The sequence below is a fragment of the Ursus americanus genome, chromosome 2, assembly GCF_024610735.1.
Source record: "Ursus americanus isolate L20-20 chromosome 2, mUrsAme1.1.p, whole genome shotgun sequence".
Taxonomy (NCBI): domain Eukaryota; kingdom Metazoa; phylum Chordata; class Mammalia; order Carnivora; family Ursidae; genus Ursus; species Ursus americanus.
This window is the reverse complement of record NC_142128.1, coordinates 77270921-77288655: the sequence shown is the minus strand read 5'-3', so window position 1 is coordinate 77288655 and position 17735 is coordinate 77270921. Positions and strand designations below refer to the sequence as shown.

At 36.4% G+C, this 17735-nt stretch overlaps 1 protein-coding gene across 3 annotated transcripts in view; it reads left to right on the top strand.

Annotated features, from left to right (window-relative positions):
* Nucleotides 1–17735, top strand: part of LPGAT1 (lysophosphatidylglycerol acyltransferase 1) — an 83044-nt gene that overhangs the window by 47614 nt on the left and 17695 nt on the right. For all 3 annotated transcript variants that reach the window (XM_087857969.1, XM_045787848.2, XM_087857970.1), the window contains one exon: nt 1273–1399. In XM_087857969.1, the coding sequence (XP_087714095.1) occupies nt 1273–1399 (127 nt within the window). The remainder of the gene's footprint in view (nt 1–1272; nt 1400–17735) is intronic.

The following is a 17735-nucleotide window of genomic DNA, read 5'->3' as shown; positions in this document are numbered from 1 at the left end:
CAGTGTACTTTACTCCTAAACATTTCAGCATGTACATCGCTGATAGCTTGTTAAAAATGTGTTTCTTTACATAAACTCTGTTCCTTTAGCAACAGGTTATTTAAACATTTTTTTTTTAAAGATTTTATTTATTTATTTAACAGAGAGAGAGACAGCCAGCGAGAGAGGGAACACAAGCAGGGGGAGTGGGAGAGGAAGAAGCAGGCTCATAGCAGAGGAGCCTGATGTGGGGCTCGAACCCAGAACGCTGGGATCACGCCCTGAGCCGAAGGCAGACGCTTAACCGCTGTGCCACCCAGGCACCCCTATTTAAACATTTTTTTAACCTATTTTTATGGGGGAAAAACATATTTTTCCCCTTCAGAATATTTCTAAAATTCTTTAAAGCTTAAGGTCACTTTTTAGTTATTTGATACACAAAAGTAAAATATCGTTGATTCTTAATGCACATTTAGACTTCTGTTTGAGAACAAGTTTTATTTTTTTAGAGATCTGTTACATACTTCAGACAAAGGACAGACTGTCACCCAGGTCTGGCTATCAGCATTCTCTGTGAGAATTCCCCTTTCAGTTCTTGTTCAACTCTACTCCATGCTGGGAATAAAAGTCGCATGCCAACAACCAGAGTAAACATTATTCCCCACAGCCCCTCACCACAGTGGTTACCTGTCGTACCTACCAAAGACTGGACAGTTTTACTGCTTTATTTGCATAGAACTTTTGCTAAAATGGGAGGAGTGTTTTTGTTTGTTTGTGTAAAATAAGAACAGCAACTGACAGTCGTGTGTCAATGAAATGCTTACTTTAGGGCCTTATTTCCGTGTTTATTAACGTCTTCCAAGTATCAGAGGTCTTGGTGTTTGCATTGTATTGTATTGCATTTGGTGAATGGATTTGCTCTACTTTGAGGTCTGTTTTTTTACTTTTGTGATGTGATACTTTAGCTTCTGACTTTTTCATAGGCCAGATTTTATGAGTGATAAAATGTAAATTAGACCTTGACAGTGCCCTGTTGTATTGAATGCTTGAATGGTGCCTGTCCAGTAAATAATAGCACTCTGTTAATTGTTCATTTGTTTGAAATTCAGCCATCTCATATTAGGAAATGCTTAATATCGTCCAAAGGATATCATATAAAACAGTTAACACCAAAGTTCATCCTGTTTTCATAAAGCAGAAGATACAGCAGTCTGCTGTATTTATCCTATGTTATTGGTTATAAATAATATAAAAATTGATTCAATTTTAAGTTGTTTTTTGTTTTGTTCTCAGAGAGCAAATCGAAAGGCCTCCAGTGGATAATAGATACAACTATAGCTTATCCCAAAGCTGAACCCATAGATATTCAAACCTGGATCCTTGGGTACAGGAGACCAACAGTCACACATGTACATTACAGGTAAGAATTTTGTGTTAATGACTCAGCATATACCCAACGTAAAGTACTGTCTCAAGACAGTGTTTTAATATTAAATTTTTAATCAATGGTGAAAATAGTCAACTCAGAATCATTCTTATGCTGACTTTTTAATATGAAAATATCATTTGAAGTTAGTTATTTTCACTGAGTGATAAAAGTCTCTAAAAATGGCATTCTGGAGGCACGTGGATTACTTGATTGCCTGACACTCTGAGCAAAAGTAATTAAAGGCAAACATCGAGCATAAATTTATACCCATTTGGGCTAAGTAGATTTGTATTAATAGAAATGGAATTTGTTTTTAAATCATTAAGTCACATAAGATTTTCTAAATGATTACATTGAGAATTTAGCAAAACTTACACTTTAAAATGTTTAATGTTTTAATACTTAACATTTTAATATGTCATTTGCGTAAACAACAGCAAAAACATTTATTGAATATTCTGTACCGGCTTCTTGAGATTTTTTAATGTAAATTGGTTTTTCAAAAGCTATTTATACTAAAGCACAAGCTGATGAAGCCTGGATAGATTTGACCACTTTATAAGCCAACTATCTTTACTTTATTTCCTGGTCAAAGATCTTAGCCCCTGGCAACTGAGTTACAAAGTGGGTGTTGTGTAAGACTGATGAATCACAGACCTTACCCCAGAAACAAATAATACATTATATGTTAATTTAAAAACAACAACAACAGAGTGAGCAGTTGGTCCCCCACAGGATCACAATTGCCACAAAAGACCTCAATTCAAGAGGAAGACTACTCAAATTACATACTCATTGAAAGTAAATAGGTACGTGTTTTCATATGTATAAACCATCATTGTTTTACAAATAGAAGTACAAAGTTGGAATAATTTGAAACTAAAGTTTTAAAACTTAAATGTTACAATTTGGGTTTTTGGTATGGAAGAGATAACTATAAAATTACAGTTGATTCTGCTGTGTGACTTACATTGCCAAATTGTGAAATTCACGTGTAAGGTAAGAAAGTAATTCTTGGTGACCGCACTGACTCCATTCCACGTATGTTGTCCATTTTACTTATCAAGCACTTACTGTGTATAAGGCAGTATGCTAGGCCCTGACAGAATTTCTCCAGAAACAGTTTTATTTTCATATATATGAAGCTTATCTAGCCTTCAGTAAATTTTTCAATTAGAATCTATAAATGAAACTCAATTCCGGTAGTCACGCCAAAAATATATGACTCTCGGGTATATGTTTTAGACACGTGTAGATTGTATTTGCATTGGATATATGTCGATCCTCCTAGCACATCATACCCAAAGGGAACTGAGACAAGGAAGAAACATTAACTATGTAGGCGTTCTACTATAGTTGACCCTGCTTTCTTTCTTGACCAATAAAAAGAAAACAATTTTAGTTTATAGATGAAAAAAATGAATGGAATCATAAGGGATCTAAGAAATTGAAGAAATGTCCATTTTTTTGCAAAATTATTTTAACAGGAGTAAATTCAAGGTCTTTATATTCACTTGAAGCAGGGGTTCTTAACCTGGATGGACCTGAGAATATTTTTTTTTGCCTTCAAAATCAGATGTTATTTTAATTAAAATTTTTTATTTTATTTGAGTATAGTGGACACACAGTGTCCCATTAGCTTTAGGTGTACAACACAGTGGTTCAGCTCCTCCATACGTTACACTCACCACAAGTGCGGCTGCATCTGACCTCAATTCTTTAACACAATCTCTATGCAAAATGTTGTGCGTGTCTGCAGTTTTCCGCAGAGAAGTTTCATAGCTTTCGATCTAGTCTCAAAATAGATTTAAGGATTTAAAAAAAGATTAAGGACTCCTGATTTAGAGATCAAAACCAAATAGTAGATAAAAGATGTGGAATGTTTAGCTTGATACAGAAAAATACTTCTATTGATAAAATTGAAGCTTCTGAGAAATATGTTTGATTATAGAGACTTTATTATCAGACATAGAAATAATAAAGAAATTTCTAAAATGTTAGATTAGCAGAGATTAAATCATGATATAGAATCATATCCTAAAATATTAATTATAGTACACATTATGCCAGTTATTTATTTATACATCCATACTCACATACACACACACATTCTAGGAGTCTTGGGACAGGTAAAGAGATAAATTGTTCTTTACAGAAATTTAATGAAAAAAGTGTATTGTCTAACCAATATTAGGGAAAGGGAAGGACTTGTCTTCAGATGGGAAAGGGAGGGGAAATGAAAGGGGCCAGAGAGAAAGAGGTGTCTTGCTATCAGGATCATTTTGAGGGTTTGCAAGAAGCTCGTGAGAAGGGATTTGGGCCATATCCGTGGCAGCTCCCAGGGATAAATCTTTCTCACCCACACGTTGCCTAGATCTCCTCCTATATTGTTCTAGGCCATCTGGACACCCTGGGAAATAGGGAAAAAAGGATTGTTTTTGGTTTGGTTGGGGTTTGGGGGAGCTTCCCCCTACCTCCAGTTTTCTCAATTCCAAAATAAACTGTTTATTGCTTATATTGGATTTTTCCTGGTAGGAATAACACCATTGAAATTAGTTAAGCAAACATGGTACTTCTTACCCATTTTTTTTTCCTGTTCTCAGAGAGATTGGTTTTTGTTCAAACTCTCCAGTTGTTTGGTTTTAAAGTTTTAAACAAGGATGAGATGTTTCCAATTAGAAGAAGAGATTTAAAATGCAACACTGGAAATCATATATACACGAATGTGAATAATATAAATAACTGAGGTTAAATCTCTTTCTCTTTTTTAATGTGGGGAGGCTGGTAAGAAAAACTAAACAGCATTGATTGGTTGAAGTGGGGAATGGGTGCCCAGAGAGAAAGGAAAAAGTGCTCAGGAAACTGTCAGGTTCACTGAAAAATAGTAGTTTTGCTTAATGTTGCTTTGCTTATCTTCACCTGTAGGCAGATTTTAATAATTATTAATGAATGTGTTTTTTTCCTGCAATTAAGCATAATTTATCCAGAACCTTTCTATTAAGCCATATGGTGCAAGCCAATCTTGTTTCATATTATGTAGAAAGTATTTGTTTTCTTCTTAGCCCCAGCTGACTTTTTTTTTTAATAAAGCACCCCCTCATTCTTAGAGAATTTAATTGAAATGTTTATCTGGTGATTATGGGGTAGCTGGGCAAGTTGATACTGGTGCTAGTTTTTTTCAGCGTAAGCTAGAGGAGTATACATGTGAGAGTGAAAAATTATTCCATTCTGCTCAGCATTGATCAAATCCCACTTAGAATACTATATGTATTTTAATTTCTCTATTTTAAAAGAAATAATGCAGCTAGTAGAAGCTTACGAAAATACCTAATATATATAGGGGCGCCTGGGTGTCTCAGTCGTTAGGCATCTGCCTTCGGCTCAGGGCATGATCCCAGAGTCCTGGGATCGAGCCCCGCATCAGGCTCCCTGCTCTGCTGGGAAGCCTGCTTCTTTCTCTCCCAGCCCCCCCGCTTGTGTTCCTTTCTCGCTGGCTGTCTCTCTCTCTGTCAAATAAATAAATAAAATCTAAAAAAAAAAAAAAAAAATGAAAGAAAAAAAAAGAAAATACCTAATATATATAAATCCTAGAACACTAGTACCACTTGAATGACCATTTTAAATCAAACTAAAGCAAATTTGGAAGTGGTAATAATTAAATGAAACATAATTCTAAGGGAAACTCCAAGTTGAAAATATAAACAGGTTAAGGAAAAATTTAACAATTCATAAGTACTAGATCTGTAATAAGTTTCTATATATATGAAGTACTTTTACCATATTTTAGGTAAATTTTATGGAGTAACTGTCCTTTCCCGTTTGACACATCTGTGCTTCTGAGTGGCTGGGGTACTCATAGAACACCATACGTTCTTGACCGTCAGAATGTACTTGGGAAACAATACAGTTTCCATCATTAATCTCTAGTTGGACCATTTTTTATTTTTTTAATACATTTCTCTTCTCGGAAATTATTGTCAGGGCTGCCAGGTAAACTCCACTCCCTGTTCTGTACTTCATCGGAACATACTGTAACAGGTGTATGGAGATTTCTGGGCAAAAAAGGCATTTTGGGGGACACCTGGATGGGTCAGTCGGAGGGGCATGTGACTCTTGACCTCGGGTCATGAGTTCAAGCCCCACATTGGGTGTAGAGATTACTTAAATAAAACTTTTTTTTTAAAAAGGCATTTTTTCCCTATTGTGTGACTCCAGTTACAATGTGTTAGTAAAACTAAATGCTTAGAAAACATTTGGTCTTCATTTAAATAAGAAGAGACTATCTAGATTACCAGAATGTGCAGCAGAATATTCTTCTAGATTTTAAGTTTCTGTACTGATGCTTAGGAAAAAAGCATAAGAAGGTAATAGTTTATTTTAAATGTTCTGAAATAAACCAATTTTTTTTTCCCAGTAGCGATTTTCCGCATTGTCCATTCACTTCTTTCTTCTTGGGGTTAAATGTTGATTTTTAGGATTTCTGGAAGAGACAAACCCTAAAATCCTAAATATATATGTTACTATATGCTGTAAAATACTTTTCTAAAATATCACATAAATGAGAAAGTAAACATTTGTGAGATGGTTATATACTCGATTGTACCTTACAAATAGTGTTGTTATCTGTCAAAAGTCAAACCTTTAAGGCAAATGTTTGGAGCTTATTCATTAGAAAACTTACAGTAAGTGGCCATGCAGTACCCAGACCATTTTGCGAATTAAACTCAGTGCATACATAGCTCCTCAAGCAGCCCATCCGAGGACCTTCCGGACTGGAGGTTGCCCCGGCTTCAGGGAATGCATTGTTTGAGCACCAAATGGTATACTGATAAAAAAATTTTTAAAAAAACCACAAAGCACCTTACAAATACAAAGTACTTTAGTAAGATATATAAAGTATATATGGATAATTGATAAATCCAATGTTAGTAAATTAGCATTCCCCACAGATTAATCTTAGGCCACTTCTTATTTGAAGAGAAAAGATATCCTTTCTTATTCCTTATTTCCCAATATTATGTACTATTTCACTAGGGGAATATTTTTTATTAGTATGCATACAACCACATTATTGATCTTTTTCAAAAGTAATGCGTGTTTTAAAAAAGGAACTAAGCCTTAATTATAAGAAACATTTGAAGGAACAATTCTTTCCTCCCACTTTCCCTTTTATATTACTACTGTCACACTGGAAGACAGCTTCTTCCTATTAAAGAAGTAATGGGCATGGCATGCTGCTGTTAAGGGCTTAATAGGAAAATTAAACATGATTAGATTTTAACTACAGGCGTAGAATGTTTGTAAGGGTAAAAGCAAAAGTAATCGGTGTCCTTAATATAAATGTCTACTTCACTCCAAATTAGGACAGTGAGTTCGAGAAAATGGTTCTTTCGGGCAGAAGTAGCTTATATTTTTATTTTTAAAATCTTCGAAAAAGATGTAACCTTGAGTGTAGGTAGCAGCATAGATAACAGAAGGCAGAGGTGCTGCCTTTGATTAGAATCTTGGTGGCTTTGGAGAAGGCATTCAACTAGGGACTTTGAGTAAGAACTTACTTTCAGTTTCTGAGGGACGGAATTAATTCAGAAAATAATTTTTTAACTAATATGTTTTAAGAAAATATGCTCATTAGAGGTACCTGCCTGGCTCAGTTGGTAGAGCATGTGACTCTTGACCTTGGGGCATGAGTTCGAGCCCCACATTGGGTGTAGAGATGATTTAAAAATAAAATCTTAAAAAAAAAAATATGCTCACTAGCAAGAGTGGACAAATGTTGACATTTTAACATATTTGCTTTAGGATTTTTTAGTAATAAAAGAGAACATTTCTCATGAAGTTAAGTTGCCATTATTTCCCCTCCCCAGTTCCACCCCCTTCGTTCCCACCATCGAAGCCACTAGTGTCATAACTTGGTGTGTCCCTTCCTGTCCTAATATTTTTATTACACAGATATACTTATATGGTACTGTTCTGTATGTTTTTTAAACTGTAGGTAACCCTAGGTGATTTATCATTTTACAACATGTATTTTTCCACTCTGCATTATTTTCTAGATCTTTTTATTTTTACATTATGGTTCCCTTTCATTCATATGAACTATTAACACTATTTAACTGTTCTATTCCCATGGTATGATTGTCACACATTATCAATTCATTCTCCTATTGTTGGATACCTGCTTTCTCAGTATTTTTGCTATTGTAATAAACAATGTCACAATGAATATCTTTATACCTGTTTCACTAAGCATATGCCAGTAAGTGAGAGTTAAAGTCGGGTATGTGTGTGCCCAGCGGGAAAGTGCTAGATCATAGGGTATGTGCATTTTCACCTTTACTGGACATAGTCAAATAGTTCCCGAAGTGGTTACATCAGATTACAATCTCATTAGCAGTATATAAGATCACCTCTTCCAATATGTATGTCAAAGTCATCACCTTTAACTTTTGCAAATGTGATACGTTTGAAATGTTATATCATTATGTAGGCCTTGGGTTTCATATTTATGACATGAGTGTGATAATCCTGTAACCTGATAGTAAGGTACATTGCCATGAAACAAGATTAGGGTGAAGCTAGCATCTTTATCTAGGTATTCAGCCACTGTTAGAAATCTTCCTGGTTTACTCATTGCTGTCTATCTTCCCCATCTGGAACATGACCTCCTTGAGAGCAGATACTTTGTCTGTCTTGTTGACAGCTCCCAGAGCAAGGCTGGCGTACAGTAGAAACGCAGTACTTACGAATGCATGAAGGCTAAAGTTTATGCTGTCTAGACCTGCACTGTCCCATTACAGCAGCCACTCACCGCATGTGGCTGTTGAGCACCTGAAATGTGTCTAGTCTGCTTTGAGACGTTTTATAAATGTAAAATACACACTGGATTTCAACAACCAGTAGGAAAAAAAGGACTGTAGAATATCTCATTAATAATTTTTCTTGGGGCACCTGGCTGGCACAGTCAGTTAAGTGTCTAACTCTTGATTTAGTCTCAGGTCATGATCTCAGGGTTAAAGGATTGAGCCCCACGTCGGGCTCCACTGGGGGCATGGAGCCTGCTTAGGATTCTCTCTCCCTCTGCCCTTCCCCCCACCTCTCTCTCTCTTAAAAAAAAAAAAATAATAATTTTTCTTGATGACATGTTGAAGTGATAATATTTTAGATTTGGGGGCTTAAAGAATTACATTTCGTTAACATTATGAGATGTCCTCTATTATATACTTTGTTAAATACTAAGTTTATTTTCAAAAATAGAAGCATGCAACTATGGAAAATATTTTATAGGTAGACATTTCTCCAGCATGCTCACATAAAATTCCTTTATATTTCCTTTTAGTATGTGTTCTTATATGTATTTTTAATGTAGCTGTCACTATAATATGCATAAAAGTTATTTATATTCTACTTTATCCCATATAACATTTTAATGAACATTATACCTGTACTTTCTATGTACTAGGTGTTAAGATTACAAATTTTATAAATATTTAAAAATATTGTTACAAAGTCTTTGTGGCCTTCCAAAATCCTACTTAGTGTATACATTTAATGACCCATTTCCTTATTAGCCATAGACTCGTCAGGCTTTATTTGTGACTTTTAATAACGCCATGCTGGATATATTAACACTTACATATAGCTCCCTCCACCCCATGTTCTAGATTCCTTTATAAAAGATATTTTTAACCTATTATTTCTGATGTTAGCTTGTAGAGTATTATTAAAAGGACACCTGAATAGGGAGAATGATTGTCAAAGAGGAGGGAAAAACTTACTTATGAGAAAAATTATCAACACTTAGAAACTATACTATTTTAGTAATTTTATGCATAAACCTAATATAGTTGTGATTAATATATCATTTTGGTTTTCCTTTCTGTTTTTTTTCTTACTTCCTAAAACAACAAAATTAAAAAGTCACAAGTTTTTACAAGTTGTAGAGACTATAATTTCAGAAATAGTTTTTCCCTCTAAAACTTCTATTATGGAAAAGATCAAACCTGTAAATTCAGCCCCTTGTATCTGTCTTACTCTTATGGGGAACGTTGTTTTCCCTGTGCTATTTCCCACATCCTGCTGGATTATTCCGAAGCAAGTCTCAGATATCGTATCATTTCATTTGTAAATATTTCATTACATATTCTCTAAAATAGAAGAATTCTTTGTTAAAAAAATTATGTATTATCATACCTAAAAATATTAATAACAGTTCATTAAAACCATCAAATATCTAGACAGTTATCAAGTTTTCTGAATTATCTCATAAATGATTTTTTCAAAACAGTTGGATTCAGTTAGATTGCAGCTATTCAGTATATATCTTACATTTCTTTTTATTTACAGGTTCCTCCCTCTTTCGTTCTTCTTTTCTTTGGAGTTTGTTTTTTGAGGATACCGGATTATTTGCCAGTAGAGTTTGCTACAATTTTGATTTTGCCAGTTGTATCCTGTGTATTCCTCTGTCCCTTCTATTTCCTGTTAATTGGTAGGTAGAAACTAAAACTGCATCAGATTGAGGTTTGAATTTGCTTGACAAGAAATGCTTCGTAGGTGGTGTTGCTTACTTCCATCAGGAGGCATAGAATGTCTGGTCGTCTGCCAGAAACAGTGTTTGAGGGCTGTTTTTAGTTAAAAATTTCAAAGCAGGGGCTCCTGGGTGGCTCAGTCAGTTAAGCATCTGACTCTTGATCTCAGCTCAGGTCTTGATCTCAGCGTCATGAGTTCAAGCCCCGCGTCAGGCTCTGCGTGGAGCGCGGAGCCTACTTAAGAAATAAATAAATAAAGTAAAATAAATTTCAAAACAAATAGGTCCTATGCTTTGAAGAAAAAAATGATACTTCTCATTCCATCCCTTTAACCACAAACAATGATGTCAGGAATTTCTGTTTAGAATCGAGGCCTCTTCTGGCACCCAACACATAATGAGGATCAGTTTTGCCTGAAAACCCTCCTTATGATCGTATAAGAAGGTCTGTAGTCTAATATTATTTTGTGAGCCATTAGGAAGGGTTTTTCCCCATGTCCCAAACTATAAAGGTTTGGAAATGTTCTAAACTTAATTGAAAAATGAACTATGAATCATCCACTGGGATGACTGTTGGTTGTTTCAGTCAGGGTTCTCTCCAGAGAAATAGAACCAACAGGACATACAAAACAATCTGTAAGAGGAGATTCAATTTAGGAACTGGCTTTCATGATTATGGAGGCTCAGAATTCCCATAGTCTGTGGTCTACAAGCTCTAGAACCAGGAAAGCCAGTGGTCAATTCAGTCCGAATCCCACAGTCTGCAAAAGGGAGGGAAGGGGAGGATGATCGCTATCCAGTCCCTGTTGGAGTCCGAGAGCCCAAGAAGCAGGAGCACTAATGGCCCTAGGTCAGGAGAGGACGGATGCCTTAGCTCAAGCAGAGAGAGCAGATTCACCCTTCTTCTGGTTTTTGTTCTGTTCGGGCCCTCAACGGATTGTATGACGCCCACCTACATTGGTGAGAGCAATCCTCTTCACTTAGTCTACTGATTCAAATGTTAATCTCTGCTAGACATACCTAGAAATAATGTTTAGCAGCTATCTGGGCATTCCTTAGCCCAGTCAAGTGGACATATCAAGTTAACCATCACAATAGTCTACATAGAGAACCCAAGAGACTGAGTTGACCATCTATTTATGGAGTTCAGCGATCTTTTATTTTAATTTAAATTCAGTTAGCCCCCATATATAGTACATCTCGAGTTTCACATGTAGAGTTTGATAATTCGTCAGTTGCGTGTAACACCCAGTGCTTGATATAGAATCACCACAGAAAAATCAGCGGCATCCCTTTTCCTGGCAATAAATAGAAAATGTAATTTTTTTAAAAGATACGATTCTCAGAAGCAAGAAGACTATAAAGTACCTTACAATAAAACTTAACAAAAAACGTGTAAGACTTGTATGAAGAAGAAATCTAAAGCTTCATTGAGGAACATAAAAGACCTGAATAAATGGAAAGAGAGACTGTGCTCATAGAGGAGAAGGCCCCAAATTACAAAGACGTCAGTTCTCCCAAATCAATCTATAAATTTAACACAATTACAATTACATTTATATACAGGAGGGTTTTTCTGGAAACTTAACAAAATGGTTCTAAAATTCATTTGAGAGAATAAAGATAACTGAATACAGCTAAGATAGTTTGAAGATGGAAGAAATAGAGGAATTCTTCCTGCCAGATGTCAAGGTTTACTGTCATTAAAACAGTGTAGTATGAAGGCAGGACCAGATGGATGGAAAGATTAGAAAATCCAGACTTCTCTGGGGACTTGTGTATGATTAAGTAAGTATCCCATATCAGCGGCACACAGACTGTTCAACAAATGGAGTGGTTTGGGACCATTGGTTTTCTATAGCGTGGTGACTTCCCTAGAGTTGCTGTTCAGCTGGTGACAGCGAATGCCTCTGGTGGGGATGGGGAGGGATCTTCTCATGCTATTATTTGAGGGTTTTTTTTTTCTTTTTTAATAACGTGAGTGTATTCATTCTTCAATTTAAAAAACTAATCGAAAAAAGAAACTGCCTGCAGAATTTTAGAATTTTGGTCTAATAATCCTTTGCATAATTGCAACAAAAGCATTTTCATCAGGTAGTTTTAAGAATTTAATAAATTCACCTGTAAGATAAATACCATTTAATGGACATTAAATAGATTTTACCCCTTTAAATCCAGCATATTGAAATGCTCAAATTATATAGTTTAGCTTTTCATATTTTGGTGCTTTATCCATAATTTGAAAGCTGAACTTTAAGAGGCTTAAATTTCTATTATACTTTTTTGGTATAAAAGTTGGACTAAAGTAGAATAAAATCAATAAGGTGAAAGTCGGTTTTTTAACTTAATGGGGACCAAATTTCAGGTCACCTTTTCCCAGTAACTATGAACGACTCTAGAGTAGTTCACACCTGAGTGACACACACTTGGGCACTAATGATGCACGCTTAGGGCTTTAGCACCCTCCGCTCGAGCCCCCAAATTACCCGCCTGGGAGTGAGGTACCAAGATTGCCTCTTGAGCTAAAAGTGGCTTTCTTTTTTCCTCGCAGAAGAAAAGTGTCCTGTCTTTAGTTTTTCTTATGCTAGGGCTTTTCTCTATCCTTGCTTGGAATTATTGCTCATTTCAGCCCTACTTGTGCTGTTTCTAATGATTTTCTTCTTCCTCCTGTCTGCTTTTCTTAGCACCTCTTGTTTTCTGTTGCCTTGCCTCTGTACCCTAGCTTTTCCCTGGAAGAGGCTGGACGTTTTAGTCATCGGTCACTATTGAGAGCTTCTGGTTGGAAAATGGAAAGTTACACATTGAATTTAATCTTTAAGTTTTTAGTTGTGCTTGGCTGTTTTTATTAGTGTTCACCACCCACACGTTCTTTCTTCTTTTCCACACCAGCAGTTTTTTTCCCCTTTTCCTTTAAGAAAAGAAAACATTTTAGGTTGGCACCTTTCAGGATGCTGGAGGCATTGAGTAAGTGGTCTTAATTGAAGTTTTACTGAGTTGTGGGTTGAATTCTGTGTTTCTGTAATGAAGTTGAAATTTGAAAGAGGTGAACATCATTTCAAGTGAGATAAAATCGTCCTCTACTTAGAAGACATACTTCATTTCTATTTTTTTTTTAAGATTCTGTGTTTGTTTATTTATTCACTTTAGAGAGAGAGCATGAGCAGGGTGAGGAGTAGAGGGAGAGGGACAAGCAGACTCCTCACTGAGCACAGAGCCTGACTCCGGGCTCCATCCCAGGACCCTGAGATCATGACCTGAGCCAAAATCAAGAGTCAGACACCTAACCTACGGAGCCACCCAGGTGCCCCGACATGTCATTTATTTCCAAATATTTATAAAAAGTCATACGTGGAAGAAATTTTGTACTATTAACATAGTTGAGAACGAAGACCACAATCTACGAATCTAATTTACTAAAGCTGTTTTCAGTACAGGCATCTGGACATAACAGGATTTGGGGAACTGTGATAAGCTTTGGAAATGAAGAGCTCCCTCCCCACCTCCCTGGCCCTGTGGGCTTCCCCATGTCCCTTTCACTTTCAGGTCTCTTCAAGGTCAATCACAGTGACTGCCACTGGTATTCAAAAACTACTCTTTTGTTTTCTAAGTTAATCTAGTGTTGTTGGAAATAGTGTGTCCCTCAAATAAAAAAAAAGTCTTAGCATTTAATTTTTAACTGAATAATGGTTAAGCGTAACTCTGATGATCACTGTCTTTTAGTGACTTGCAGTCATTGAACTGAATCTGAGAAGTGGCAGGGCTAGCTAGGTCTTTTTGTCTAACCTTTCATTTAATACAGGATCTTACACACGCACACACACCCCGTGACAGATTGCTTAAATATAGACTTCTCCAGGATCCTGTTTTTAGCCCTCTTTTGTCTGTGGAGGTTGAGTTCATAGTAAGAGAGTAAACAGAAATAGGTCCTCTGCAGACATAGCTCTAGTTCCCCGGCCTTCTCCCACGTTCCAGACCCTCACATCACTTCCTTTCCTCCATCGGGATAGCCTGTTGCTTCTGCAGGCCTAGTATTTCTAAAACTGCACTCATTTTCCTTCACACAAACTTGTTCCTCCTGGCTGTCCAGTTGGGCTTTATGTTACCATCATTCTGCACTCATCCAGAATGAAAATTTGAGTTCCTTTGACTCTTCCACTTTTAATTTAATTCTCTCTCTCAAATTCAGCTGCCAGTTCCTATGAAGGAAACCTCTGCAGTGTTTCTTTCTATCCCTTTTTTAAAAATCTAAATGCCACAGCCTAGCTCACACCTCATTATCTTTTACCTGGAATATATTTGTTTATTAAATATTCCCTTTGTTAATATTGGTTCCATCTTCAATCATTATTTATTTTGTTGCTATATCCTCTTCCTAAAGCATTAAACCTTCTCCCCCCCTTTTTTGTTATAAACATTAGTGGAAGAACTGGCAAGATTTGAATGAAGTCTGTAAATTATAGATCATAGTATTGTATCAGTGTTAATTTCCTGATTTTGATCATTCGACTATGGTTATGTTAGAGGCTGTCCTTGTATTTAGAAAATACATGTGGAAGTACTTAGGGGACACTGTAACTTCCTCTCAAAAGTTGAAAAATCATATGTGTATATATCAGAAAGATATGTATGCATATATGGAGAGAAAGAATTGTAACGTAAAGCAAATATGGGGGAAACTGACATTTGGGGAATTGGAGTGAAGCATATATGTGAATTCTTTGTACCATTTTTACAACTTTTCTTGAGCATAAAATTATCTCAAGAGTTTTCAAAAGTTATTAGGGAAATAGGGAAAATTCTGTATGCCATCTCCTGGGTTTTGCTGTGAACCTTAAACCGGCCTCCCCAAAAATGGTCTTAACAAAAAAATTTTTAAGTCATTAGACTCAGGGAAAGTGTAATAGTGATTCTCCTAAGCAAATATACCAGTGTTGTGTTTTGCTTACTTGACAGTCCACTTCCTTCATCAAGCATTTATTTGGTAAGCATCTTACTATAATCTCAAAAGACAGAACACAAACAAAGATGTAATAAGAGGCCTGAACAGCGCCCCCTCATTGTTTATGCCGTCACGTGGCATGTTGGTTTACTGCAGTTTTGACCGTCACAAGAAGCAGGGCTCAAGGGGAAGGAGTCCCAGGCGGAACTTTCCCCGACTGTGAGAGGAAGCAGCGGCCAAGGTGCTACCTGCCTTCTCCCTGTCCACAGGGACGTTCAAGGTGCTGGAAGTTCTCTGTGACCCTGCGTTGGCTGTCTCTTGGTTTGTCCCTGTGCTGAAGTGGGTAAAAGCCTATATCTGAGTTGCTGAATTCTATTTTCAGATAACTAAGTGGGCTTTTTTTTTTCTTTTTTCTTTTTAAGTCTTGCTAGTGGATCCAGGGGGAAGCTATAAATATTACATTTTGATATGTTGAGGATGAAGCCTTGAGTAGCTTACCTCAAGACAGCGGCTCTAAAGCAAAACTTCTGGGACTTGAATGCTGCGAGATATTCCGATATGTTAAATTTGACAGTATCTGTTCTTGTCCATAAATCTATTTTTGGTGATAAGTTTAGTTTCTGCATTTCTGGGTTATTCTTATCACACTAACCCCGGTGGTGTCACTTACTATTCCCATGGTACTGATGGCTGTCTACAGATGGCACCGCCTAAGTCTTACACTGGCAGATTACTTTCCTTTTAATTCCGTTCGCCAAACTTGAGTTCCCATGAAGGATTAGGCACTGATTTACACACTGGGTATGCGATGATGAGTACAGCACAGTCTGATGGAAGGAACGGACACATACGAAAATAAATAAAACATAAACTAATAAGCAGAGTTACAAAGGACAGAGTTGGCCCTAAGAAGGGAGTATTAACTGTAGGAGAAGAGGAGAAAAGAACAGAGGGATAAGAGACCCAAATCCTTATCTTCCGTAGCAGCAAGTCAATGAATACATTTGAAGCTGGATAATCTAGAAATGGGGGTAGGAGCGTGTTTATAAGCACGATGGAGGTAAATAGCAAAAAAAAATTGAAGGGCATTGTGTCTGGGAAATGGGTGTCTGGGGAGGGAAAAAATAGGGTTATTATTTTTCATTGTCAACCCTGTAGTACTCAGACTCTTGAAAACGATATGCATTTGGTTACTTTATTTAAAAAGATTTTTAAATCCTACTTACTCTTTTAGGCCAACTCAAATGATGCCATTTCCATGTATCCTGTGCTATAAGTAGACGCACACACCCCTTCCTTTAAACTTACACAGAATTTCTTTAAACTCCTTATACAACATTTACCATATTCTGGTTTTAGAGTATTTGTTTACTTTTCTTTTTCCTCTGCTAGATTATTAGGCTTTTGAAAGCAGGAACTGTTCATCTCAAGATTTTCCTCAATGCTTAGTAATTCCCTTACTTGTAGCTGGCATAACGGAATTGAGGGTTTAGCCCTGTTGTTTGTTAGCTCCCATTTTGGATCCTTGGTAGCATGAAAATTCAAATGTTCTAACTCAAATATATAGAGGTACCAGCTGCTAAGCATTATTTATATCTTTTTTTGCAAGTGTAATTTAGTGCTCTTAAATCTGATTCAATGGATTTTGGTAGAATACTCTATTTAAGAGCACATTCTGGATTCCTGATAATTAGAATTTTTGTTTCTTGAAAATTAGAAGCTAGTTTCTCATTTGGATAGCTACTGGTATTGGGAGGATTTATTTCTGTTATTTATCTGTTTATTTATTTATATCCCACAAGATCTCCTTTTATTTGATTCCAAGAGAACTGGTATTGAGTGCATTTGATACTTTGCCATATTAGGGGGTTAGTTGTTTTAATATTTTAATCCCACAGTGATGAAACAGAGTAATAAAAGTAGATTGCTCTTGAGGGAGCATTTGGTCTGCCCTCCTGGCTGTTTCCTAAGGCAAGAGAAAGTCCAAGCTATTCTAGGCAGATGGTAGGGGAGGCTTTCTGTTAAAACACAGCCCTGTTCCCACACTCACCCCCACTTAAAGCAGTATATACTTTGCCAACCTTACCATGTCCTTTCAAGAATTCAATTGGTAAACCCAAACTTCCTCTGTTTAATTCAGCCATATTCTTAGTCACTTTTCTCCTTATAAAGATGCTTTAAATACTATTTCGAGATGTTCTTTAGCCCTATGGCTCTTGCTAAGTTATCCTTAGGTCGATTAGGCCTGATTTTATATTTACAGAAACAGTAGATGTTTATAAGTCAAAAAGTAATGCAAATAATTCCCCAAACCATTTGGCTGCTATTCAGTGCGGTAGAAGTGAGTAGTTTAAAGAGTGCTACCTATATTGCAAAGCTGTGTTAGGATAGTACTAAATTATCTAAAAGTAAAAAGTCAATAATTTGTAATGCCATTCACTTAAAAAGTAAAATCCAATTTTTAGATTTAAGTTTTAAATTTTAAAACATTCCTCTAGTATCAGGGTGAAGTGAAGTTTAACGGATTTTCCTAAAAATCCAACTATTTAAGGATATCTAATTTGCAGGAAACAAAGAAAGAAATGATTACGTTTCCTGAATAGTTAAGTTTCCTGCGTAGCTCTGGGCACACCTCTCTTGTACCTGGAACTGTGCTGGCTACCAATTGTGAGGCCTGCTTCTGCTTGGAGTCTGTCCCTACGTAACAGAGTTCAGGGGTCATCCAGAGATTGGAAGTTGTAACTCCCCCTTCGTGTGTGCTTCTCTCTGGGATGCCTGTCTTTCCAGCTGCTGTGGTCATCCTAATCTCTGTCCTCTCATTCTTCAACCAGTAAGACTACATATTTCCGTGTAAACTTTAGGCC